We start from the raw sequence: 26,477 nt of genomic DNA on the forward strand, positions 1-26,477 counted from the left end.
TTGCGCTGCCGCTATAGGCTCGACCTAAAAATTAAGTCTGCTGGAAAGAGCTGCTGTGGCGTCCTTCAGTACTTGGTGCCACTGTATCACGGGTTGGTGAAGTGACTACATGAGAAAGCATATATATATTTATATAAAGTCATGTGGTCACGCCGCAAATTCAATGAGGATAGCTCACCTGTGATCAAGGCTACCACAGTAGCTGAAACGCGTTAGGTTTAAGTAAGCAAGCTGTCACCTTGCGAAATAAAGTGCCTGATTCTCCTAAAGTCTGGTGTGCGGCTCCAATTCTTTCCTTTGGAGTAGAAGGTTTTGCTGGATATAAATGAAGGTCATCCGCCCCCAAGCGCTGAGGCCGCCCTGGTGGGGCCTGAGTTCCCTGCATTTGAATAATGTTGGATGTTGTAGAGGAAGCGTGACCCGCCCACAGTGCTCCAAACTGAAAAGGCACGGAGAGGTCCAGACGGGTATTTTGGGATACACTGTGAGGCAAGGGAGTAAAGGACACCTGTCCTTTCTCCGTGGATTTCAGGATATATAGGTACTGCAATGAATTGGGGATTTGGTGATAGCAGAATTACGTCATGAGCATGTCATTTAAAACACTCTGAAAGGACTCTATTATGTTAAATGTCCTATGCCAAAGGCACCCGGTTATTAATTAAGTGAAGGGAAAATGAATTGCATGGATTTACAAAAACGTGTGAGACTGTACTTTCAAGGTGCATTCTGAGAGTTGCAGGATGTCATGACTACGCAAAAACTTAGTAGTCCAACAAGGGCGTATAAAGTCATGTGGTTACGCCGCAAATTCAATGAGGATAGCTCACCTTGTGATCAAGGCTACCACAGTAGCTGAAACGCGTTAGGTTTAAGTAAGCAAGCAGTCACCTTGCGAAAGAAAGTGCCTGATTCTCCTGAAGTCTGGTGTGCGGCGCCCTTTTTTTTCCTTTGGAGTAGAAGGTTTTGCTGGATGTAAATGGAGGTCACCTGCCCCCAAGCGCCGAGGCCGCCCTGGTGAGGTCTGAGCTCCCTGTGGATGAATAATGTTGGATATATATATATATATGTATATATATATAGCAATCTGCCCCCCCCTCCGAAGGGAAAACACACATTTGAAAAAGAAATTATGGTCTCCAATGGGAGTTCAGCCATGTGCTGAGGGTCGATCCCCTACGTACATTCATTTACTTTTTTTTTATTGTGTGATTCCCCTGGAATGGGCAGGAGGGGTCTGGGTCTGACGCAGAAGCAATACTGCGTCTCCCCCGCTCTTTGTAAAAATTAAAGGACTCCCCCAGTGACAGCACCGCAGGATCCATTTCAGCCCTCTCCAGTGTCGGCCAACGGCCAACAGATGCACTGGGGAGGGGGTGCTGCTTTTTCACAGCATACCAATGTGTCAATTGAACTGTTCTTTGTGAAGTTATCCTCTTTTAAAAACACATTCTATGAAGTGCATTCATAATTACACTCCTGTTTGTCCTGCTGGTTTACATTTTTATTGAGCTACAGTTATACTTGTAAACCAATCTAGTTTGTATGTCCTGCTTGTATGGCTTTCTAGTTGCCTTTCAGTGCTCTTCTATGTCGTATCTCTTAGCAAGCATCAGAATTTGTCTATCTTTTCAACTCTCTGTGTCGATTTGTATTAAGGATTTACATAATATTGGCTGAAACAAGAGGCTGGCAAGGAACGCTGGACAATTGGCTTTTCTAGTCTGGTGTGTGCAAAGACATTTTGATTTTATTAACATTATGTGTAAAATAGGTATGGGGCGTGGCCGAGCCAGCCAAGATGGCGGACTCCTTTTCCTAAGGCTCCTGCTCGGCGGCCCGTAAAACATTTATCCCTACCTGCCCCGGGCACTCATCGGTCCCGCAACGGAGCGCACTGCATCAGACCGCGGCAGCGACACACCCGACGGTCTCCGGAGCTCCGAGATCGGAGCCGGGACGGCGCTGACAGCTCCGTGTGTGTGGCCGCGATCAAGCTGCACATAAGATGGCGGACGGAGCGGACCGCGGCGGCGAAGAGAGGAGGGAGCCGCGGTGTCCCGGACACTATATGTGACCTGGCTGGGGGTCGCGACCGCCCGTGGTGGTGCATTGCGGCGCTGAAGTAGGAGTAGGACCCGGAGGATCCGAGAGCGGGGTGACGAGGGAACGCTGCTCTCCCTGCCCTTCCCCCCTGCGGCAGTGGATAGACGGGACTGCCATCGACCCTGCATACCGGTGCGTCCATCGACCCTGCAGAACAACGCACCGGGTACAAGAACAGCGGCGACCCGCGGGACCGGCTCTGACTCTACGCTGTCAAGGCTGTAACGACGCTAGAGACTCCCTGTGTGACTTCGGATGAGGCTCACACAAGATGGCGGACAGAGCGGAGAGACACGGCGACAAGAGGGGTGACCCGTGACGTCTCGGCCGAGGTGTGTGGCCGGACAGGAGACCGCGACCGCCCGGGAGGGTGCGCGGCACGGCCGGGGCAGGGGCGGGACCCGGAGGGTCGATCTGGGAGCCCCAGCGGCTCCGGGAGAGAGAGGCGGCGTGGATCCCCCTGCCCTTCCCCTCAGTGGCGGCGACCGGAGGATACCAGGCGGGACTCGAGCCAGGACGAGGACGACTGGGCGGGACGACCCACGTAGCAGGTGAGCCCCGAGCGGGGCGCGGGCACCGGAGCGACCCCAAGGGCCCCCCCCCCCCCAGCGCCATATATAAGGGAGGGAGCTGGAGCAGCGCTGGACGGGGGTGCGAGGGGTGGTCCGGCATAGAGAACTCGCGACGAGGGACCCCAACCACGGCCCTATCGGGAAACCTCGGACTGGAACACCGACGAGGGAGAGAGGGGCGCCCCGACCGTGTGCCGGCGCCGGACCGGTCCTGTCGAGCGGGCCGCGCGACCTCCACGGGACTGGCAGATAGGGAGGTGCGTGCAGCATATGGCCCTGAATTTAAGAGGCCCAGCGGACTCGACGGGCCTGGTTGTAACACCCGGAGACAGAGGAGGCCGGCACGCACATCCCCGACATAGACGCGGGATCAGCGGGGGCTACAGGATCGCGACGCCCCATACGCCAACCCCGTGACCGAGTAGAGGATAGGAGGACCACGGGTGGTGCACTTCCCGACGAGACGGTGAGACGTGACCCGACGGGGATGACCGCCTGAAGTGCCACGACGGCGTGAAGAGCGGACCTCTCGGACGAACCAGCGTGTGGACATCGGTGAGTGGCCGTGCTCACGGACGCGAAAGGACCCCTCCCCCCCCCCCACGATGGGCCGTCAAAAAACGGCGGGGATGCCGCCGGCCTCTCATCAGACCAGGACAACCGAGTCGACACCGGCGAGACCCCCCCACGCCGCGGAGTCAGTCACAGATGACTCCATGTCAAGAAAACTGGACCAGGTCCTGGTAGCCATAGAACAATCACGAGTGGCACTAGAAGGGAAATTCGGCGAGCTGTCATCGGACCTGGGCCTTCTTCGCGACGACCACAGAAAATTGGCGGACAAAGTGACGCACAACACGCACGCTCTCCAAACACTGGAACCGCAGGTGCAAAAGCACGACACCACGCTCCAGGACCTACTCGCTAGGGTAAAGGTATTGGAGAATAAGACAGATGATTTGGAAGGGCGATCCAGGCGAAGCAACATCCGCATCATGAACCTGCCGGAAGGCATTGAAGGGCCCAATCCGGTCAAATACATCACGGACTGGATAGCCACGTTCACACCCGCAGACACACTCACCGCGTTTTTCTCCGTGGAAAGGGCTCACAGAGTACCGGCTCGCCGACCGCCACCGGGTATGCCCCCTCGCCCCTTCTTGCTTAAACTCCTCCATTATCAGGACAGAGACGCTATCCTACGGGCAGCCAGACAGCGGGGACGGCTACAGCTGGAGGACAAACAAGTTATGCTGTTCCCGGACTACTCCCGTGCAGTCCAGCAGCAACGGGCCACCTTCCTGGCAGTGAAGCGTACCCTACGCTCGCAGAACATCCAATATGCGCTCCTGTTCCCGGCCCGCCTTAAGATCATCTATGGGGGTGAGACACACTTCTTCACGGACCCGGGCGCCGCGGCGGTCTGGGCGGAGCAGCACACACGACAACTTGGAGATGGCCCCGGCCCTCGCCTGCCCACGAAACCCGGTCGCCCGGGCCGCCGGACCCGTGGGACGTCCTCCACACCGCTTAACCGACAAACAGGAACTACCACCGCCAGCTCTCCAGACCTCACTCAGATAATCGCGGAACGACGGAGGGCGCTCCAGGCGGTGGCCACCCTGAGTCCCCAGGATAGGGGCTCGGACTCGGAGCGAGGCCCTCACATTTTTAGCTCAGATGACGAAAAGAGCGCAACGCCAGGATCACGGGAGGGCTCGATGACACCCCCTGTGGTGACCCCCCAGACCGCGGACACGCTCATCTGACAAGGGACCCACGGATCGGGTCGGCGACAAAACAAGCACGACCAGCCCAGCAGACTACGAGGAACAGTATAGCCACGAGGCCCGACACTGGGCAGAACATGTATAGACTTCAATAATTTACGGATGACCGCCGGAGCAGGAATCGGCAGCCACTAGATTCACCACCCCCGCGCTTACGAACTAAAGCTACGCCAAGGCAACCAGTTTGGGCGCATCGCTTCGCACGATGTGCCCCCAGCATTGGGACTGTTTCCCACCCTTGTTACGGTTCATTTCCTTATCCCCTATGTTCCTTCCCCGTCATTCCCAGTGCGGACAGGATAACCTTCGCAGACGAGACAATACACAGATGGATGGTGGGTGGGGGACGTGCGACCGGGGGAGACGGCCGAAGGGCCCACACTATTACAAGGACGTATTCACATGACCTCCCACACCATATCCCACAACTCTTCCAACACGGACATAAAATTCCTGACACTTAATATTCGGGGGATGCATACAGCCCGCAAGCGTTATTCCGTCTATGCATACATCAAGCGACAAAAAGCCCAGATAGCACTCTTACAAGAAACACATCTGACGGCAGGGGAGGTGGACCGACTACAGAGAAAATGGCGAGGCATCATTTGTGCCACGACCTACTCAGCGTTCGCTAGGGGTGCGCTCGTCTGGATCAGACCGGGGGTACCCTTTAAAGAGCAAAACAGACTTGTGGATAAAGAGGGCCGCTATGCACTACTGACGGGACTGTTAGAGGGCCGACAACTGATGATAGGGAGTATATATGCCCCTAACACAGAGCAGGAGAGTTTCTGGGGCAAGCTCACCCACACATTGGCCCCCCACACATCGGTCCCATGGCTTCTGGGAGGGGATTTCAATTGCACCCTGGATCCACACCTCGACCGTTCACACCCGCCACAGGCCCACTCGCCAGCATACAAACAAGCCACGGACCTACGCAACTGGGCAGACAGATGGGGACTGACCGACATTTGGAGAGCACGCCATCCCACCACGAAGCTGTACTCCTTTCACTCGATCCCACACGATCTGAGGGTCCGACTAGACAGATTCCTATGTTCCGCGTCGCTCCTATCCTCGGTACAAGAGTCGGACTACCTAGGTAGAGTAGTGTCGGATCACGACGCACACACGGCGGTCCTCAGGTGGACACCCCCCAATCCCAACATGGAGGATGCCCCGAGAATGCCTGACAGACCCGGTATTCCGCCAAAGCCTAGAGGACTTTATGCAAGGCCACTTTAGACAAAACGATAACACGGCGACCGCACGATCGTTTGAATGGGATGCGTTCAAAGTAAGCGCCAGAGGCCACTGCATTCAACAGGTAGTGGGGGTCAGAAGAATGCTAGATAGGACACTGCAGGGGGCGGAGACCCGGCTCGCGGAACTCTCAAGGCGAGTAGACCAAGGAGCCGCCACTGCGGCGCAACTTTCAGCGGCCAAATCCTCCCATGCCTCGGCGATGCGAGATCTGCGCAAATATAACTTTCGAGCATATGCAGCTCGGACACATAGGGAGGGGAATAGGGCGGGATTCCTGCTGGCTTGGCTAGCCAAGCAAGACACAGTGTCGCGCCCAATCACTGAAATCCGGGCCCCGGACGGGCAACTCAAAAGTACACAGACGGATATCCTACACGTCTTCCGCACGTACTACGCGACCCTGTACCGCTCCCCCCGGGACGAGCCCTCGGGAGACCTTACCGGATTCCTGGATGGCTTGATTCTACCCCGGATCCCCCCCGAGATCGGAAAAGATCTCGACAAGAAACTCAAACCGGTCGATGTGAAACAAGCGATTAAAGCTCTGGCACGCGGGAAGGCACCGGGCATGGATGGATTCCCGGTCGAGTACTACCACACGTTTGCGATGATCTTAGCGCCGCGGCTGGTCTCCATATACGAAGAGGCGGTGACCCGCCAAATGCTCCCGGACTCGATGCGGACGTCGATGTTAGTGACCTTCTTGAAGCCATATAGAGACCCCGAGCTCCCGGCGTCCTATCGGCCGATAACACTTTTGAACGCGGACTGCAAGATCCTCGGGAAAATCTTAGCGGATCGTTATCGCCAAATTCTTCCCGCACTGGTCCACTCGGACCAGTGTGGATTCGTTCCCCGGCGAAACACCTCACATAATTTGCGTCGCCTCTTCCACATTCAGGATCAGACAAAAGAACGATATCCCCGGGCGGCATGTCTGATCCTGGACCTGGAGAAGGCGTTCGATACCCTGCTATGGCCGTACCTCTTTGAGGTTCTGCGGCTCGTAGGTGTGGGGCCCACGCTACTGGCCTACACCCACCTGCTGTACAACGGCCTCACCTCCAGAGTGCGACTCGGCAAACTCATATCGGCGCCGTTTCCGGTGACCCGCGGAACTAGATAGGGATGCCCCCTCTCTCCTCTCCTTTTCGCCCTAGCCATGGAGCCTCTGGCAATACGACTACGACGGGAGGGGGACGCATGGGGGATACCCATAGCGGACGTTACCCACTGTGTGTCACTATATGCGGACGACCTCCTGATATATGTCCGCGATATCTCGGCAGACCTCACGCCCATTTGGGCAACGTTGCGAGAATACGGGGAACTCTCGGGACTCCGGGTCAACTGGGAGAAATCGTCCATCTTCCCTTTGGGCGCCCGCACGGAACCCCTAGAGATCACGTTGGGCGATCGGGCGTTGCGATGGGACGGGACGGCCCCCAGATACTTGGGGGTACGCCTATATCACTCCCCCAGTGACCTCTTTGAGGGGAACCACCGGAGAGCGCTGACAGGGCTGCGTTCGGCGGTAGGGTTCTGGAAGACATTGCCGTTAGCCCCTATAGGGCGCGTCGCTCTGGCAAAAATGATCATGGTCCCAAGGATGCTCTACTACTTCGCGAATCTCCCCATCATACCGCCACGTTCTTTCTTCCGGGAGCTAGACACGTTGCTGACGACCCTGATTTGGGGGGGCGGTCGCCACCGGGTGGCGCTGCGTACACTGTACCTCCCCACGACCGCTGGCGGCCTGGGAGCGCCATCCTTTGAATCGTATTTTCTCGCGGCGCAGCTCCAGTGGCTGTCACACTGGACGGCGGAGGGACAGGTGGGGGAAACGATCACGGAGGGCGGCAAACTTCCTCTACCGATGATCCGCCGGCTGCTCATGCCGGGCTCCAAACCGGCACGTACACACCCGCTCCAGGTTGCTATAGCCCGCAGATGCATGATGCGGATACACCGCATGTCGAGGGGCCAGCCGATATATTCCCCTCTGCTCCCCCTTGTGGGCTTCCCCCGACGGAGCGGATACTACACTGCGGAGGCCCTCCGGGTGTGGACGGAGCACGGGGTCACTGAGATGGAGGCACTGTTCCAAGAGGGACAACTGCGGACGTACGCACAGCTGGTGGAGTGGCATGACCTCCCTCAGGGGCAGTTCTTGACACACAGACAGCTGCTGGAGAGTAGCGGCCAATTCTGGCATACACGCGATGGGGAACCACCGACACACCCGGTGCTGCACACAGTGCTACGGATGGGGGCGGGCAACCACCTCATCACCTGGCTATATAAAGCGATCCGGGAGCTCACAGACGTCTCCCTAGACAAACTCCGAGAAGCGTGGGAAAACGACGCCGGCAGAGTATTCAACGACGCGGAATGGCGTAAAGCCCTGGAATCTCCTAAAAAGGTGTCCAGGAATGCGCGTTTTAAAAATATCCAATTTAATATCCTACACCGGGCATACCTCACCCCGGACAGGCTCCACCGGTTTTACCCCGATACGCGATTCGAATGTCCCCGATGCCACCAAGTAGACGCCGATTTCAAACATATGTTCTGGGCCTGCCCGTCCATACAATGTTTCTGGGGGGGGAGTACGCCAAGCCCTTCAGGAGACGACCGACCTCCCGCCCGCCACCACATGGGAGGAATGCGCGTTGGGGATGACCCCGAGGAGAAAATCCGCGAAGGTATCCGGGAAGTTCATTTCCCTGGCCCTTCTACTCGCGAAGAGGAACATCGCGATGTACTGGAGGGCCCCGGAGGGGCCCTCCAGCCAGGCATGGGTTGGCGCGGTGCTCAAGTGGGGTGCAGCAGAGGAGGAGCTACTGCGAGAGGAGGAGGCGAACGGCGCCCGCAAACACCCGATATCTATGGAGTGGGCTCAGCTCCTCATCCTTTTTAAGCAAACGGGAGCAACGGGGGAAACCCTAGACCTAACACATTCCGCCCCCCACGCTCCAGTGGCCCCCCCCGGTGGCCCCGATACGACAAGAGACACAGGCGACCCATAAGGCAGACAACATGCCTAGACGCGAGAACGCGTATGAACCCGACCCCCCCGCCTAAGGTCAGGTAGCGGATCCGCCTCCCCCCCCCACCCAGGGATACCCGGGACACGCCACACACACCTACCACTGGTCCATACCCAATCTACCACGAGATTCTCTCGTCTGCTGACCCCGCACTCCCTCTTCCCCCCATGCTCTCCCCATCACCTCCCTCCCTCCCCTACTCTACCTGGTTACGAGACCCCTCCCCTACCCAAGAGCCCTGTTCAAGCCGCCCCGTAGGCAGCGAGAGCCCCAGTTAGCGGTTTCAACACAGTTGTTTGTAGTTACATGACATGACAGGGAATCCAGGAGGGAGGGGACCGCAGCTCGGACCTCGATAGGAAGGGGCGACCGTCCCCCGACCGAGGCCGAAAATGTAGACACGACTAGGTCGGCGAACATGGGGGCCAGACGGAGCCGACCACTGGGAAGACGAGTCTCTCAAGACACCACGAGGGATATGAGCCACTGACGGACTACAGCACATACACACGCTAACTTCCCTATAGATCCCTAATGTTATGCTGTGCCGTAGTACAAGAACTTATGATAATACCGATGATTCTTATTTGTAATGCATTCCATGAAAAAACCCTAATAAACACATGTCAATTAAAAAAAATGTGTAAAATAGGTATTTATAGTGGTTTTCAGCCAGACGTAATCCATTAGTGTTATTCGCATTTTTCTTCCACCCACTGCAGCATACATAGTAGGGCAATTGCTCAGCCCAAAAAAATGAAACCCACTGAACACTTGTGTATAGTAGTAATAGGATCAATGAAAGAATATCGGAAACAAAAATATTGTGTGGACAGAATATTATGTCAAAAATATTGGGGACCAAAATATGAAGAAGGTAAGTACAAATAGGTAAGTACAGATTTACTGTTCTTAACTCCACATCTACGTACCTTGAAGATATATGTGTAGTCAAGGTACATACATGTGGTGCTATTTATTGTAAAACTTTGTTTATCTTTATACGCTTACCTTCCCAATATTTTTGTCCCTAATTTTCTTGACACAATAATCTGTCCCACAGTATTTATATTTCTAAACATCAATTAAATGGGTCACCATAGTCCGGTGCCGCGTCTAAGGGCTTGTGATCCATGTGTACATATATACACCCTTTCACAAAGAACACATCCACACACAAAGTAGTCCCCTTCACTGCTGTGGACTACTTTTAATTTGTGCTTTTTTGAGACCAAGAAAATATTTTTACTTCAAGCCATTTTTGTAAACACAAAGATAAGGGGATGGCAGCTTACAAACAATAACGGTTTGCAAGAACCATGCGAGAGCAAAGTAAGGTTTACCAAAGCCAAAAGGCTGGTGGCCAACTCCAGGCGTATCGGCTTTGCCATTGCTTGTTGGGTATGGCAATGTGCTTCAGCATTGGGGTTTCTCCTATTCACAGCATTCTTCAAAAGGCATCTACTGGTTTCATTCATGTGTAGCTGGTTGAAGATGTTTTGTTTTGATGGTATTTCAGTGCAGTTGCCTGTGTATACCAACAAGGCATTCCTTTTAAGGGAGTACTCTTCCAGTCCTTGGAGTCCATTGCAGATATGTATTATCAGAGGCAAAATATCGTCTATCTTAAGCACAGCAAAACATCTCATGAACCAGCAGAGTACAACAAAGTGCGAGCTTTATCTACTGTGATCCAAAATCTATAAATATTAATTTGAAAGCACAATGTAACCACCAAAATGTATGTCTAGAACGGAAAATGTAATTAGGACTGTATGTATATGCAGTATACAACTAGGATTGGCAGATAGTGTGATGTGCGTTTCTGAGAGAGTCCACATGTGTTCTGTGTACTTGGTTGTGTGACTGTGTCCTGTGTGAGCGGGTACATGTATATCTAATAATTCTGTGCAGTCTGTGTGTGGCCATTGTAAGTCAGGCCGCCTGTGTTCATTGGAGCCCGCAGGCCTAGAATGTCTGTACATCTGTAAATGTTTGTTGGCGATGCCTTTGTCAGTGCACTGATGTGTGTGGCCATAGATTTCTGTAGGTGTGTTGCTATGCATGGACATGGATGCCTTTATGTTTTGTTTGTTTGTCTCTGCATATGTGTACTTATATGTTTTATGTAAATGTGTGAATGGATTTTCTCTGAGCTATGTAACCTGTTGGCTTTGTCAATGGATATTATATCCAGGTGCTATCCCGGTGTAGTCCATGCCGTGCATTATAAGGCAATATAGGTCATGATATGCGGTCCTATCTTAAGATTGCAATGCACACAGAGGCTGCTGTAGTTGAAGGGGGTGCCACTCTGCTTACATCAGGTGCTGAGTCGTGCATTTTTCACAAGGCATGTAATATCATATCGAACGTTTCATATCAGCGTCACGTTTCATAAACAGGGACTAGGGCAGACAGATAAATCAGTGAGGCCTTGTTCACGCGGGTCGTGGGAGCTGCTACGGCATTGATGCATAACGCCTGCCCTGCCTTATCAAGCTATCTGCAGCGGTGCTTGAACTGGAGCTGTCATCGCGAGATTTCATTATTGTCTTATCATCCTCATCTTTTTTGTCTCCATGCTTTAGCTGGAAGTGATTGTTCAAACTCACCAGCTGGACATTATCATGCATCCTGTGATCCAGAAACTCATTGAGATAAAGTGGAGGCGCTTCGGAAGGTAAGTTTTCACCCTCTCCTTAGTGAGATGCAGTTATCAGCCACCAGCCAGGCCCAGGGCAGCCGTCTCTTCCGGCCCTAACGTGTCATCTTCCTTTCTGCGCTTCTCATAGGAAGAACATCGCCATTAAGTTGATTTTAAATCTCATCTTTACCATCTCCTGGACGGCCCTCGGCATTGCAGCAGGATTAGAGAGGTCGGAGGAGAACCCCTACGTCTTTCCTGAGGTAAGTCCTGAAATGTAGAGCACTCCTCTGCCTTACAGCTTGCTTTGAGCGGTATACAGCTTGATACATACATGACGTCACGGAAAAGGTGTGTTTGTGGAGCTCACCTTCACCCACAGGGATGCCTTAGCACTATTGACAGTTAAGAAATGTTTTTTGTAGCCCAACAGATAGGTAACTTATCTTATCTTGTCAATCTGATGGGTGAAAGGCTGGGTAGCTTCTGTGACTGTAACACATTACCCCGGGGGTCAAGCACAGATCCCGGCAGAGGTTGCATTATCCCACCGTGCAACCACATATAAATAAACCACGTGTGACACTAGCCTCATTGTGGGGTTCCTAATACTTCTGAATGTCAGATTCACACTCCAGAGCACAGCAAACCACAGTGTCAATTTGATAACAGAAGAGGAGAAGTTTGCATTATAACACTGGAGTATACCGATTACACATGTACATTTGATGAATAATGGGAAGGCATTGATGAACATCCTGTACTTATTGTGTGTGTAAAACAATTGTCAGTGGGATGGATGGGCTTAACACACAAGGTGCATCTTACGACTGGAATGTGTTGAGTATCTTACTTCTCAACAGACATGCACTGGGTTGACTGCCAGTACTTGCTCATGTGAACCAAAGGGGAAAGCCAGAGTGTGGAAAATACAGAAGGTAAACAGTTTACTTTCTGTTCCAGCCACTGCTCTACTGTCATGAGGTAGCAAGGATGTTGGTGTGGGTGAAAAAGAGCCAGCCATTTGCTGTGTGTGATTGGCATCTAGCAAACCCAAGAAGATGATGGACGGAGTGCTTAAACTTTTCAACCACTCACCCTCAGTCAAGAGATCTGGATTTAATCCATTGTTCTTTTGCTCACTAAGCCACCCCAGTTTGGACCCAGCAATATGCAAGTCATGCAAAAAAACAATGGATTTAGACCCAGATCTCTGTACTGGGGTCGAACGTTTAACATTGTTCAACATCCCGTCCATCAATTATTCTTTTTGCATTTGTCACCCCGAGTGGACCAGGTATAGCCCAGACGTGGGTACCATGCTCACCATGCCACTAGAGTCAATCTAGGCTGGCTGATTAGAGGTGATACCCTGAAACCGGTCCCAGGATGCTTGTTTCCGGAGGGGACCTAGCCTGGCAGTTTGAGCTGGACTGCTCCCATGGGGACCAGGGTCAAGACTGATTTGCAAATGGCTTGGTCTAAACTGGAATGGCATGGGGAGAAAGAAAAGGATGGATTTAGGCCCAGATCTCTGTTCTGGGGTGAATGTATGAAATTTTTCTGAATTCTGTCTATCAGTTGTTCTTTTTGCAACTGTCACCCCAAGTGGGATGGATATGCCCAGACGTGGGTCCCGTGCTCTGCATGCCACATGAAGTCAAGCTAACCTGGCTGAGGAGGGGTGATACCCCGAAACCGGTCCTAGGATGCTTGTTTCCAGTCCATGGAGGACCTGGGCTGGCAGTTTGGGCTGAACTGTTCCCATGGGGAACAGGGTCAAGACTGATTTGCATATGGTTAGATCTAAACTGAAATGGCACGGGGAGCAAATAAACGATGGATTTAGGCCCAGATCTCTTGACTGAATGTTTGACATTGTTCAGCATTCCGTCCATCAATTGTTCTTTTTTCATTTGACACCCAAGCACATATTTTCAGCATTATTTTGCATTCGTTTTAATTTAAACCCTTTACTCAAAGGGGCCCTCCTTAATGACGAGGGGAAATGCTTCTATGGTCTTCTACTGCTACAGACCATAGCCTATTTCTCCTTCCCCCTGACCCACTATCAATATTAGTACCTGTCGCTAGTCATGCAAGCCCTTACTATACATTCGTATGAACCAAAGGCACAAAAGAGGCAGAGACATAGAGCTCAATTGATAAAAAGCAGTCTTTTTTTAGAAAAAGTTTGAACTTTCAGAACAAACCACCTCTGCCTTTTGCCTTAACCTCTTTGCATTTCCTTTGATCAAATCAAAGCAATAATTGATCCTACATTGTCGGCGTGGAAATCCGTCGCACAATGAACTCACCAAGAACGCTCCAACTGCTCACACCGGCAGCGTACTCCCCATCGGACCCGTCTCTGATACATAGGAGCTTTAATTTAAGAATAAAGCAATACAATTCTCAGTAAGAATGACAGACATAGGCCAACGTTTTAAGGGTTTATATAAAGAATGAATAAGGCATAATACATTAAATATATCATTGATAAAGTTGGCACAAAAGGATCCAGATCATAAATACAAAGAACTCAGTAAAGTTCTATAGTGAATCCAACATAGATGAACCTATTAAGAGTTGCAAAAAGGGTTCCGTTAAGCAGAGGAAAAACGAGTCCTTTTAAAGGACTTTAGACAAAAAAAATTACATATTACTACACAAATACATGGTTCCTAGGATATGCACCAATGAGGAACAGGCGACAAGAAACATCTTACTACAAAATAAATTTGAGGATTCTCTCATAACACTATTACATTTGATTCTGAGGTTCTCAGAGTCTATTCAGGTGGTGTGAGTCGTAACACTGTATGCAAAGCAGTCTGGGACAGGTGGGTTGTCCTTGGTGAGGTACATCTTAGCCTCAAAGACTGGGAAAGCTCCAGTCTTTCCGTGTAAAGCTCACAATTCTTTATTAGAACAAAGGCAACACCAACAACGATCAGGTGGTGTATCGCAATGTCATTTCAAAATGGAAGACAGCACAATCTCGGTTTATGTTAGCACAAGCTCAATTTCAAATGCATTAGAAGCTTGAGAACAGGTAAAACAATGTTAACAACACCGCCAATAATTTCTAAATCATCACATCTACATCTTTATTACAACACAGCTTTCATCAACTTGGGGTTCTTTTCTTTCGATTCTCCGAAATCGTTTATATTGTCGTAGAGTTCACTTTGCACCTCTTCAACTTTTACATTAATTCTTTTTCTTCCTCTTGTTGCTGACAGCTTCTTAAACCCATAATTTAACCCTTCGCTTTATGAAATTCTTTTGCAAAACTTTAGTAAAAAGATCAAACATGCAACACCAATTAGTATAATCAAAAGAGGAGTTAAAAGCAATTTCAGTATACCTAGGCACCTCTCTGTTCAAATACAGTTATTGCCATGCATAATCATAGCTCTCATAGCATGCAATTCTTTATTAATGCCAGTTGAAGCACCTGCAGTATTAGTGGCAAGTTCATCTACTAAGGTCGACAGGTTTCTAATCTTAACATGATTTAATGCAACTCCTACTGAGGGTATTAATACTTCAAAGATAGCACTAAGGATCTGCTTAAAGTCTTACTTACTCCTTTTTATGTAACGGTCCATTGGTATATCTAACTCATTAGTATGATAGCTTCTAGGAAAGACTAAAGATGCATAACAACAACCTACCCAATTATGTGTTAACTGTAAATAAGCAGATTTACCACACACATAATATATCCCCTAGATACTCATCTCCAATTCAGAAAAGGTTCTTCCTTTCTCTAGGTAACTATGTTCACATTCACTCCAGCCCACTATCTCGACAGTCTCATTCCCCTCAATCTTAGGGGTGGCTCCTTCAAAATGTACTTTCCCTTTTTGATAATGTGTTCTTTGTTAACCTTGCTCCCTTTCTCTTCATCTAGTCATATCCTTCCATTCAGCTCCTCTACAAAAAACTTTTCCTCTTTGCCAATTTTTCAGTCCTGCATGCTTTGGTTAGTAGCACTCGTGGTAGTCACAGGAATAAAGAATTTCATCATATGCTCATGCTGATCCCTTGGTTTAAACGCCTTTGAGAAATCATAAGCATGTTAGGAGACAACAAATACACATTTACATCTCTTACAATTGGTACATTTTCTAAGGGCTTGTCATAGTCAGTATAGAACGGCTTGATAGACTTTTGTTGATAGAACATATTAAGAAAACAGAACATGAAAAAGACAAAGGTAGATGAAAATAGGCAATTCCCTCAGCTGTGGATGCCAGGAGATAGGAACAAACTTGACCTGCATGATTTTCGCATACTCAGCTAACATTTGAAAGTAAACATTATAACTATAAACAGCTTCAGGGTGCTCACATTTGAAAGTAGACATTATAACTATAAACACCTTCAGGGTGCTCACATTTGAAAGTAGACATTATTGCTTAAACACCTTCAGTATAAGGAACATCTTAGATGTTACCTCCATGCACCTTTTGGCTAAAAACGAGGTTTAATTGTTGTGTTTACAGGAATACAAGAAACATTTCCACCCGGTAGATGGACATCTAACATCCCCCCACGCACAGAAACAGAAAGAGCAACTGCCAAAACTACAAGGAGAATTGTTCAGCGTCGCAGGGCCTTGTTAGCTTAAATCAAATCAAGCAAATAAGTTGTTACTTCAGAAGACGCTACTAATCGTTCTATCACTACCTTAATGTTGCTACCCTATCTTGAAGGCTATAGGGATTTTTGTTCTGCGTCAACTGGAGGCCTAAGGCTCTAAGATCCTCTAACTGTTACCCTAACTCGTTATTCGTCCCTTTTTTGACTTCAGTCAGCGGCCTGCATAAATTGAGCCCCTTGTGTTGTAGAATTAGAGCTCAAGGTTTTTTGTCAATGTCAGTCAGTCAGTCATCAGATTCAATGTCAATCCTTGCAAGATAGGTCCAATTGGGACCTGAATACTTGTGGTTGATGTTCCTCTCTCTTTTAGGTTGTTTTGAATCAGTCAAGTCTCACCTCTCGCCTTCAGTATCTGGTTGCTCTGCAAGGTCCTTTTCCTCTAACTCCTCTCTCATAGTTTTTGGTCATTTTGTTGCTCTTAACAGCCTCTTTCGGTTAGTCTTTGTCTTTGGCCAACTTTCCTCTGTTCATGTATGATCCTTGGAGGTGCTTGTGATCTCTGGTTCAGATGAAGCTGATTCGCCTTCTGAGGTGGACTTCCTCCTCCGGGAGTGGGACTGCTTTGGGAATTAAATGATGCAATATTCTTCAAGAGTTGGCAAGGGTACAAATTATTTAACATCGTAGGATTTCCAAAGTGCTCCCAACAGACGGCAAACTGGTGAATTTTTACTTACTTAAGAACCTTTGCCTAATAGAAGTCTAAAGCCTGAATTTCCCAGTGTCATGGCTTTTTATTTTAAAGTGCAACACCAACCATCTTTTGTCAAGATTTTCTCATTTTATCTCCTACTTCACCTTTGTACTTTGGTTTAATTAATGAAACTTTCAAGTTTCTGGAATCTGTTTTAAGGTGCTGCATAATTCCACACTTTAGGTTGTTTTAATATTCTTAACTCTTGATGACAGTTTCCCTGTATTTTATATATGATGGTGTTGCCTCCCCGAATACGATATAAGTTGGAAGTGGAGACGGTTTTTCGCACCCTAACCTGCAGCAGGACTGGTCCTCAATAAAGTCTTACAAATATAAGGGGAAGCCACATTCTGGGCCACAAAATTCATCCAAAATTGCGACCTCCCCATTGTTCCACAGGGCGTCTAATATAAACTGTAGGTTTGCATCCTATCGTATTTCTGAGGACCCATGGTCTTCATAAACACAGCATTAGGTAAACTCCTCCATGGGAGTTTTCCAGTGTAGACAGTAGAATACAGCTGGTTGAGGGTAATACTGACCCTCCGCTGTCGGAATTACTTAAAACATTCCGAGACCTGTAAATTGGATGAGTAATATATTCCATTACTAGTGCCCTACAATATATGATGATTTTGGGTGGCTGATCTTCTTCAAATCTGCCATTCAAAACATTTAATCCTGCGTTGTTGACGAACTGAACAATACTTTTAGTGTGCAAAGCACTGGAAGTGACTATCAACTTTTGGTAAGAATTTAGAAGCGATTTACTCTAGGAGGAGATTGGTACTGATTTCAACATTTAGAAAGAGCAGTGGAGAAGGCATGGATTTGGAGTTCAATTTCTTTAAGAATTGCATCAAACACTTTACTTGCAAAGTTGCAAATGAAATGCAATAATCAGTAGATGCATTATCGGTAATTGTTCCCCTGTAATGATAATATAAAAGGCTAAAAATAAATCAGAAGTGGGTAATAATAATTTGTTTTGGTAGTCCAAGGAGGCAATGAGTATAATCAACAACCCTTGCTACATGGTCTAGCAACTTTTAAAAAATATTTTGAAAATATTCCCCCAGCTGGTCAGTGTCCAAGGTCTTCTGAAGACATCCCACTTGATGTTTTGCAAAGAAAAATGTGATTGGCTCATCCGCACTAATATCAATGGGCCCGATTCACAGAACTAACTTAAGACAAAATCCTAAACTTACTACCATTTTGGTATTGACAGAAGGCACTTACTCATTTTGGTATTCACAGAAGGCACTTACTCATTTCGGTATTCACAGAAGTTAGGAGTCCTAACTTTAGGACCCCTAAATGCCTTCTGTGAATACCGAAAGTCTTAAAATTAGGATTTTTCGCAGTTTAGTAGTAGTATAGTTAGGACTCCTAACTTTAGGACTCCTAAATGCCTTCTGTGACTACCGAAAGCCTTAAAATGAGGATTTTTCTCAGTTTAGTAGTAGTATAGTTAGGACTCCTAACTTTAGGACTCCTAAATGCCTTCTGTGAATACCGAAAGTCTTAAAATTAGGATTTTTCTCAATTTAGTAGTCCTAAATTTAGCAACCGCTTTTCCCATGGACTCTTACAATGAATCTATAGTGCCTATGTGATGCCTGTTTCTTAGCTCTAGTAAGGCCTTTGGGGCAGGCAAAAGTCAGTACATGTAATGTCACTTCAACGGATGTCTTTATATATATGAACATGTCTTAATAATTAGATTGCATTACCCTAATTGAGAATATTGTGCAGATTTGTACATTGGCTACATGCCAAGTTTCATCAGATCATAAGGGCCCAAAATGATCATGTTTTAAATTCAAAGATTGGCGGTTGGCCTTTGACGATTTACCAGGAGGCTAAGTTGGAACACTAGGATTAAAGTTGCCACTAGACATTGACTTTGAACCAGGTGTTAGGAATACTCTCAGTAAAGAATGCTAGTTTGTTCAACTAAGTGACTGTTGTTGTAGGCCAGTGGTTTTCCTTGTCTAACGTACAAGGGTTACTGTGTTTTCCATTTTGTTTGCACCACCTAACAGATGTCTCACACTGATACACTTCACAATTGAATTATAAATATTGATGGGCAGAAACCTATGATTTAGGCTTAACTTTTCCATGTACATCATAAACTCTTGCTGAATTATCATGCTTTCGTCTGTTAGAAAGGGAATATTTAATACTTAAATATTTGACGTAACCGTGTGCATTTGTTGTGGTTGTTATGGCCTGACCTTTTACCATAGGTGACTCTCTTTGGAGCTTCTTGAGTGCTCCATGATGATTAGCTTCAACGTACCTATCTTTGTTTGTCTGCTGCTAAGTACAGGGTAAAACTTCTGTGTGTTATCTATGGGCTCTTCATTCTTTCCCAAAGATTCCCTTCAAAGCTGGCCTACTTAATTCAGCTTTCTGAGCTTTCTCATTTTTACTTGCTATTGCATTGTATAAACCCATCAATATACTTTGTTGTTTTTCTATGTGATTGTGGCAGTCTCTTTTCTATGTGATTTATTTCTACCAAACAAGCACCAGCCAAGGTCTCAACAAATCTGTTAGTATACCAATCTTCTAGGAGTGACTAAAATATACAAACAAGCATTGACATAGCCAATCGGTGTCGCCTTTGAGACCTTATAAGTGTTTAGCCATGCAACAGTTGCATAACTAAATACTTATAAGGTCCCAAAAGCGAGACCTATTGGCTATGCCAAGCAGCCGTGCGGCCGCGAAAGAGAAAGTGATCGCGATCAAACATCAAAGCGGTTAAGCGCGGCGTGCGCGCCCACGCACCTGCACTGTAGCTCTAGGCTGGCCTGGTAGCACTTTTTGGAGCCCTCTCAATAAGTCTCGCCAGACCAGCGCATGCACTGGGTCAGGCGAGACCTAAAAAGTGATAGATGGAATGCTTCATTTCCACCAGGTATAGCTTGATTCTAGTGGCACAGTGAGCACTGGACCCTCATCTGGGCATATCAGTGGTGGATGGAATGCTTGAATTAATCTCAGCCACTGGCGATTGCTCATGCCACATCACAATCCACCATTTTTCACCCACCATGCCACCTCAGTTTGGATCCAGCCATATGCAAATCAGCCTTTACCCTGCTCCAGTGGGAACAGTCAAATCTGAAGTGCCAGGCCAGGTCCTCCATCAGCCGGATTACAAGCAAACCACCTTTATTCTGGGCTCGTCAGCTAGGTATAGTTTGATCCAGTGACACTTTTATGTCAATTTCTCACAAAGTATTGGACACATTTGAAACCCTGGTATCCCAAGATTTAAACAAAACTGAAGTTAATCAAAAAACTCAATCCACTTTATCTAAAATGGAATGGAATACATTGAAGTCTTTAGCTGAAAATGAAAACAAATGGTATTTGCAAGCAGATAAAAGAGGTGGATTGGTGGTAATGACCAGACATTTTTATGAATCCAGAGTGTGGCCCCATGTTAATGATGAGAGAATCTACATAAAATTGGAGGGTGACCCTATGCAGTTCTTCCAGAAAACCTTGATTGACATCTTTAATAAGGCCATGGAGCTGGAAGCGTTCTCTGAAAAACCAAAGCACTTCATGCCGACGACTGTTGCTGAAAGACCAAAACTCTACATGTTCCCAAACATTCACAAGAACCTGTTTGACCCTCCCTTTAGATTGATTGTAGCGGCATTTGGCTCCATTCATTAACCTTTAGTGAAATACCTTGATTACTTTCTTCAACTTGTTGCACAGGCCATGCATTTATATGTGAAAGATATAACCTATTTTTTACACAAACTGTCCAAGTTTGATACTAATAAAATTGAAGAAATTTGGTTATGTACCATAAATGTCAATGCTTAGTACACAGCCATTTCCTATCAGGGTGGAATTGTGGCTATTGAATGAGCTTTGTCGATACACAGGGATTTACAAACCAACAAGGTGTTGCTCATTGAGCTCTTGCATTTTTGTTTATATCTTTGTTATTTTGAATGACACGGAAGTTATTTCTTTTAAAAAAAGCATGTCAATGGGTTTTACTGGGGCTCCTACCTGCACTAATATTGTCATGGCCAAATTTGGATCTGATTACATTTACAACAGTGACATGTGAAAACGACATTTAAAAATGTATTTAATATACATAGATTATATCTTCATAAGGTGGTCAGGTTCTCATCAAGGTTTACAAGAAAACATTGCTCTGTTGAACAGTAGAAATCCTAACATTAAATTCACATATTATATAGAAAAACATAAGATCCCGTTTGTAGATGTTTAAATATATAAACAGAGTGGATCACTGCAAACCAGAGTGTTCCGTAAAAGTACTCGTATGAACAACAGTTTGTTGTATTCCAGTTTTCATCCAACAGCACTGAAAAGACAGCTTTCATATTGTCAATTCTTGAGCATTAAACAAATAACATCTGAACAAACCTTGAGTGCACACACAACCTCTAGATGAGTATGCTGAGGGGTTTACCAAATGAGGAAACACCGAAATGGTGATACAAGATTCTATAACAATACTACAAACAAAAAGCAGGGAGCCTATGTTAGTGCAACATCCCAAACAGTCACAAACAAGGTTCACATTTGTTTTGAAGTTCTCGACTAGTTTAAAAAAAATTAAGAACATCATTTTTAAGAGGTGGAAATTCTACATAGTGAGACATATTTTGGAGATCTTTATTTCGGAAAATCGTTGTTTGGCTACCAAAGGTCAAGAAATCTAAAAGATTTTGAAAACCCATAGTATGAGGCCACACAACAAAGCTAGAAAAGAGGTATTAAGATGTGGTAATTGCACCCATTGCAATAATGTAATTTCTGCGAATGTTTTAACACACCCCGATAGTGGGCAAAGGATCATTCTGAAACACACTTCTAATTGAGACACAAGAAATTGTATTTAGAAATGGTTCAAAGGAAGTGCACCCCCGTCATGCACTGCTAAGACTCCATCTCACTTTGCTCTTTTGCCACTGGCCCTCGCCACACGGCATAAATGCCACACATCCAAGATGGTGCTTAGTACAGGGCGGGTGAATAACGCTGGACGGCGGATTAAGGGAAGCTGGCGCTTGCTATTGACGGCACCAGAAGGATTTCACTGGCTATTGTACAGATGCAGATGGATTGACCAGCACCCAGATTAATTGATAAGCTCTTAAGGTAGTGGCAGCTCCCAATGTGTGGTGAGCGATTCAACCCCTGAGGACTGTTTTATATGACCAGAGGCGAGACAGCTCCCGACATGCGGGGAGAGATTTGAGTCCCTTGAACTATTTGCCATGACTAGTTGGCATGGACTGGGTGCCTGAATTGACTACGAGTGCTGGCCAGGGCAGGGATATGAGGCCTGGAAGCCCCTGTTTTGACTGATTTAGGCTACTGCACGAGGCTGTTTATACCGTTGTGGATTGTAGGCTGCATACTGGATTAAGCATACCAGCATACCCCTACATCATCAGTTTCTGTGAGTCCCAGCATAAGCATCGCTCAGCAATTTTAGGGGGAATTAATCATGAGAAAGGTCCCACGAAGAGACTGTCACCCTCTTGTTTTAATGCTGAGGTGTTGTGTGGTAAATACAGAAGCCGGCTCAAGGGGAAACATCGAATAGGAATGTGTGAGCATTCTCAAGCAAGTACATTCTAATAAAGACTAGACTGTGTATTACACATCTTCTTTTTTTCCAAAAACAAAATTAAAAACTCGTTAAAGAAGAAAAGAGAAAAGAGGGAGAGAAGGGGTGGGGAGAGAGAATGACCAAAGGAAAAAACATATTAGGAGACAAAATCTTTAAGATACAAAGGTGGCTTCCGGCATCTGAGAGAGCGGAAAGAACCAATGCTCTCTGAGCTAGGGATAGAAATTTGGTTAGAACTTACGGGAATGAGGGAATCACCCCCACCCAGAGCTGTACCTGAAACTCCAGGAAGTGTGACATCCACTGGATCCTGAGCTAAAACATAACCACTGTTGCTGAGAGGACTTACATGTTCACTTTGCTCATGATAGCCACTGTTCTTCTGATATAGGGCTACATGGCGAAAGTTCCAACACTCACCATTGTTTAAGATGACACAATGATCAAGCACCTTTTTGACAGTGAAAGGTCCTTTAAACTTAGAAAGAGCTCTCTCAATTCTGCCTGTTTTGATCTTAACTTGATCGCCTATGTTAAAGCGACAGCCAATGCTCACAGGTTTCTGTGGTGGAAATTGAACCTCACGTAAAGTGACTGTTTCATCCACGGAGGAACTAGTTTACAGCCAGGGGTCCTGCCTCTCATCAATTCAAAAGGAGACTTATCACCAAGAACATGTGGAGTAGAACGATAAGCCCAAAGCATCTCATTAACCATCTTGCGCACGTCACAACCATTAGTAGAGGCCATTTGAATGATCCCTTTGACTACCTTGTAGGCCCTCTCACATAAACCATTCCCCTGGAGATTATAGAGAGAGGTGCGGTGGTGAGATATTCCACAATTCTTTAAAAAGGTTTGCATTCCTTTAGAGACCAACTGTGTGCCATTATCTGTAATAAGAACGGACGGGATACCCTCGTCCCTGAAAAGTTTACCCTAGAATTTGATAGTTCTCTCGTGGTAATGTCATTAGTAAATTCAACCACAAGCCATTTGGAAAAAATATCCACCACAACGATCCCAAACCTGTCACTTTCATGCAACTCGCCCATGGGACCGATAAAATCTAGTCATATGCTGTGCCAGGGTAAACCAGGGTTCACAATATGTGCACTTTTGGATTTGCAACCCACCTTGAGTCTTTTTTCCCCTTCCTTGCAAATTGAACAATTCTCAACCCAATCCACAACTTGGGCATCAAGGCCAGGCCACCAAAAGTGATTTTTAATGCGCCGTTGAGTGAGAGAAATCTCGTTCACTTCAGGATTGAGATTTCTTTTCTCTAACTCCTTCATGCAGCCTTCGGATTGTTCTACTACCTTGGCAAGGTCAATGGCAGTCTTGAGGTTGGGGTTCTTTTCTGCCCATAGACGCTCCTGAATTTTCTTGTTGTTGCATTGGACGATGAGTTGATCTCTAATCAACTCATCCGTCATTGCTCCAAATTTGCACTTTATTGACATTTCTCTTAGTCTTGATATAAACTCATCGATAGACTCCCCTGTTTTCCGGTGTTGGGTGTAAAATTTGTATCCATTCATTATCAAGTTCTCCTCTTTGGCATATCTCACCTCTAACCTACAAATGGCCTCTTTATACTCATCGGGCATAGCTTGGCCGTTAGCTTGGAGTGCTTGGGGAAGGTAGCGAAAAATTTGCTGTCCTTCTTTACCCAATGTGCTTATAAGAAGGGCTTTCTTCCTCATGGCTAAAAAGTCTTGACCATCAAGGGCATCTAAATAATTTTCAAACATGAGGATCCAATCCTCCCAAGGAATACTAGATGGACCAGGTTGTGCCAGGAAATTGGGAGGTGGAACAACAGAAATGTGAGAATCAGCCATAATCAGAAGAAAACCCACAAATAAAGAGGTTAGATATGCCCAATATATTTGAAAAACAGAAAACAACAGGAGTTAAGAGGGCAACTAATTTATAGTAGGTGAGGAGAATGCCCCAAAAACAAAACACAGTAAGCTGAGAGCTGTGTATCGCTGTGGAAAAGATGAGGTTGAAGGAGTTTACAAAAGTAATTAACTGTGAGGTGAAGGCGTGTATATCACCGTGGAGGAACACTAATGTTCAAATATCAGTGTAGCACGATATACAACAGGCGTGTATATCGCCGTGGAGCAAAGACAAAATGAAGAACAGTACCTTAAATAATCCAGGAAGTGAAACGAGACACAACACCTGTTAGTCTCGCTGTGGCTTGTTGCTGCATGCGTCGGAAACCATTTGTGCTCTAATCGAAGAAGCGCATCAGTTGCTATGGAGACTGGACCAAAAACAACGAAGATGGCCGCCGACGTCCTCACGTTGACGTGTTGCATCACAGCGTGAGTTTTGAGAGATGCGATATACCACAGGCGTGTATATCGTCGTGAATGAAGCGTAAAATACAGAGGAGTACCTTTAAATATGAAGAGGATCCGCGATGTGAGGGGTGAAGCAATACACAGTAGGCGTGTGTATCGCCGATGTTCAATGTTGAAGATTTCGGGCATGAAATGCGCTCTCAAACAGAAAGCGCGTCGGTTGCTATGAAAACCAATCAGTTGTGCCAAAGAAAATGGCTGCCGACGTCCACACGCTGATGTGTTGCATCACAGACCTCCTCACGCTGATGTGCTGCGTCACCACGTGGTCCGATCCAAGCAGGAGGAAGCAGTCTAACTGCTTTGGAACAGAACGCCAGCTCAAGGGGAAGCATTGAATAGGAATGTATAAGCATTCTCAAGCAAGTACATTCTAATAAAGACTAGACCGTGTATTACATGTTGCCATTGGAGGGCCCCCTGCGAGATGTGAATATATCTTTGAACCCTGTGAGCTAAAGGGGTGTAAAGGTGATTGCTATGTCGGTCGTTCTTAAGGAGGGAGTAAATGAGATTAATATATAAGAATATGCAAACAGTGGCTCTGGTCAGTGGACTTCTCCTGTGGTGCCTCAAGTCCAGGCTCAGGGGCACCCCGAAAGTCTGAGGAGGGTATTGATGTAGCATTAATACATAGTTATCCAATGTTTAAGCCTCTTCAACAGCGGCAGCAAATTATAAATGCCCGTAAGGTGGGAGATGGGGGTACAGAGGGGTCTGGTAAAGCCGAAGTTATTCAGCAAACACTACACAGTAACCAAAAGCAGGGAAAGCTAGATAGGGCTGAAACGGTCACTGTCATTAAGGAGGGGTCTGTTTTTGAGCCTCTGGACTCTTTACTTTCCTCTCTGGTCCTGTCATTGTCTAAGATGGATACCCAGCCCACAAGCCCTCTTTCAAACTATATGACTGCCAATAATTGGTTTGCGATCCTTTTAGCCGAAATTAGAGATGCTAAAAATTCATGACTGTTGGCCATTACATCTTTACAAGAGCAGATGACTAAGATGGGCCGAAGCTAACTTGCATTTCGGAATGATTTGAGAAGGGGGAGCGAAGAGTTTCGGATTTAGAGAATATGATGAGCAATCGACACAAAGCTGCAGATGATGGGGGAAGAAACTCTCTTTGCGTAGAGCAAAAGTTAGAAAACCATTCAAGATGGTCAAATCTTAGATTTGTTGGTATTCCAGATGGTAAAGAGGCCTACTTTCGTTGAGATTTTGGTAAAAAAAAGCATGAACTTATTAATACCCCTGCAGACCTGCCTATCATGCAGGCCCATCAGGTCCCTTTCCAACTACCTTCGAACCGAAAGCAGCCACGGACCATATTAGTCAACTTTTCTGACTTTAGGGTTAAGGAGCATATCCTATCTAAAGCAATTCAACAAAGGGGGTTTGTATTGGAAAACTTGGATAAGCTACAGATTTTTAGATCGAGTATTCGAGACCTCTTGTATATACTTATATGTGTATGTACTTTGTGGGCTCTGGCGATCTACCCTAGGACTTGTCTGCTTCTGCCTAGGGGCTTTTATTTCTGTTCAACTGCCTCTATTTAACTGTATTGATAGAAAACTACCAGTAGAGGTCAGTAAAATACCAGAATTGCTTTCTGCTTGTTCAACTGCCTCTA

General features: G+C 46.9%; 1 protein-coding gene across 1 annotated transcript in view; it reads left to right on the forward strand.

Moving 5' to 3' along the window:
• The window catches only part of LOC146830806 (uncharacterized), an 878,450-nt gene that overhangs the window by 522,465 nt on the left and 329,508 nt on the right, over positions 1–26,477 (forward strand). The window contains exons 11-12 of the mRNA XM_085604967.1: positions 11,382–11,473; positions 11,586–11,700. Coding sequence (XP_085461093.1) covers positions 11,382–11,473; positions 11,586–11,700 — 207 coding nt within the window. The remainder of the gene's footprint in view (positions 1–11,381; positions 11,474–11,585; positions 11,701–26,477) is intronic.

This window comes from Triturus cristatus, chromosome 5_1 (assembly GCF_964204655.1).
Source record: "Triturus cristatus chromosome 5_1, aTriCri1.1, whole genome shotgun sequence".
In the NCBI taxonomy this organism is placed as follows: Eukaryota; Metazoa; Chordata; class Amphibia; order Caudata; family Salamandridae; genus Triturus; species Triturus cristatus.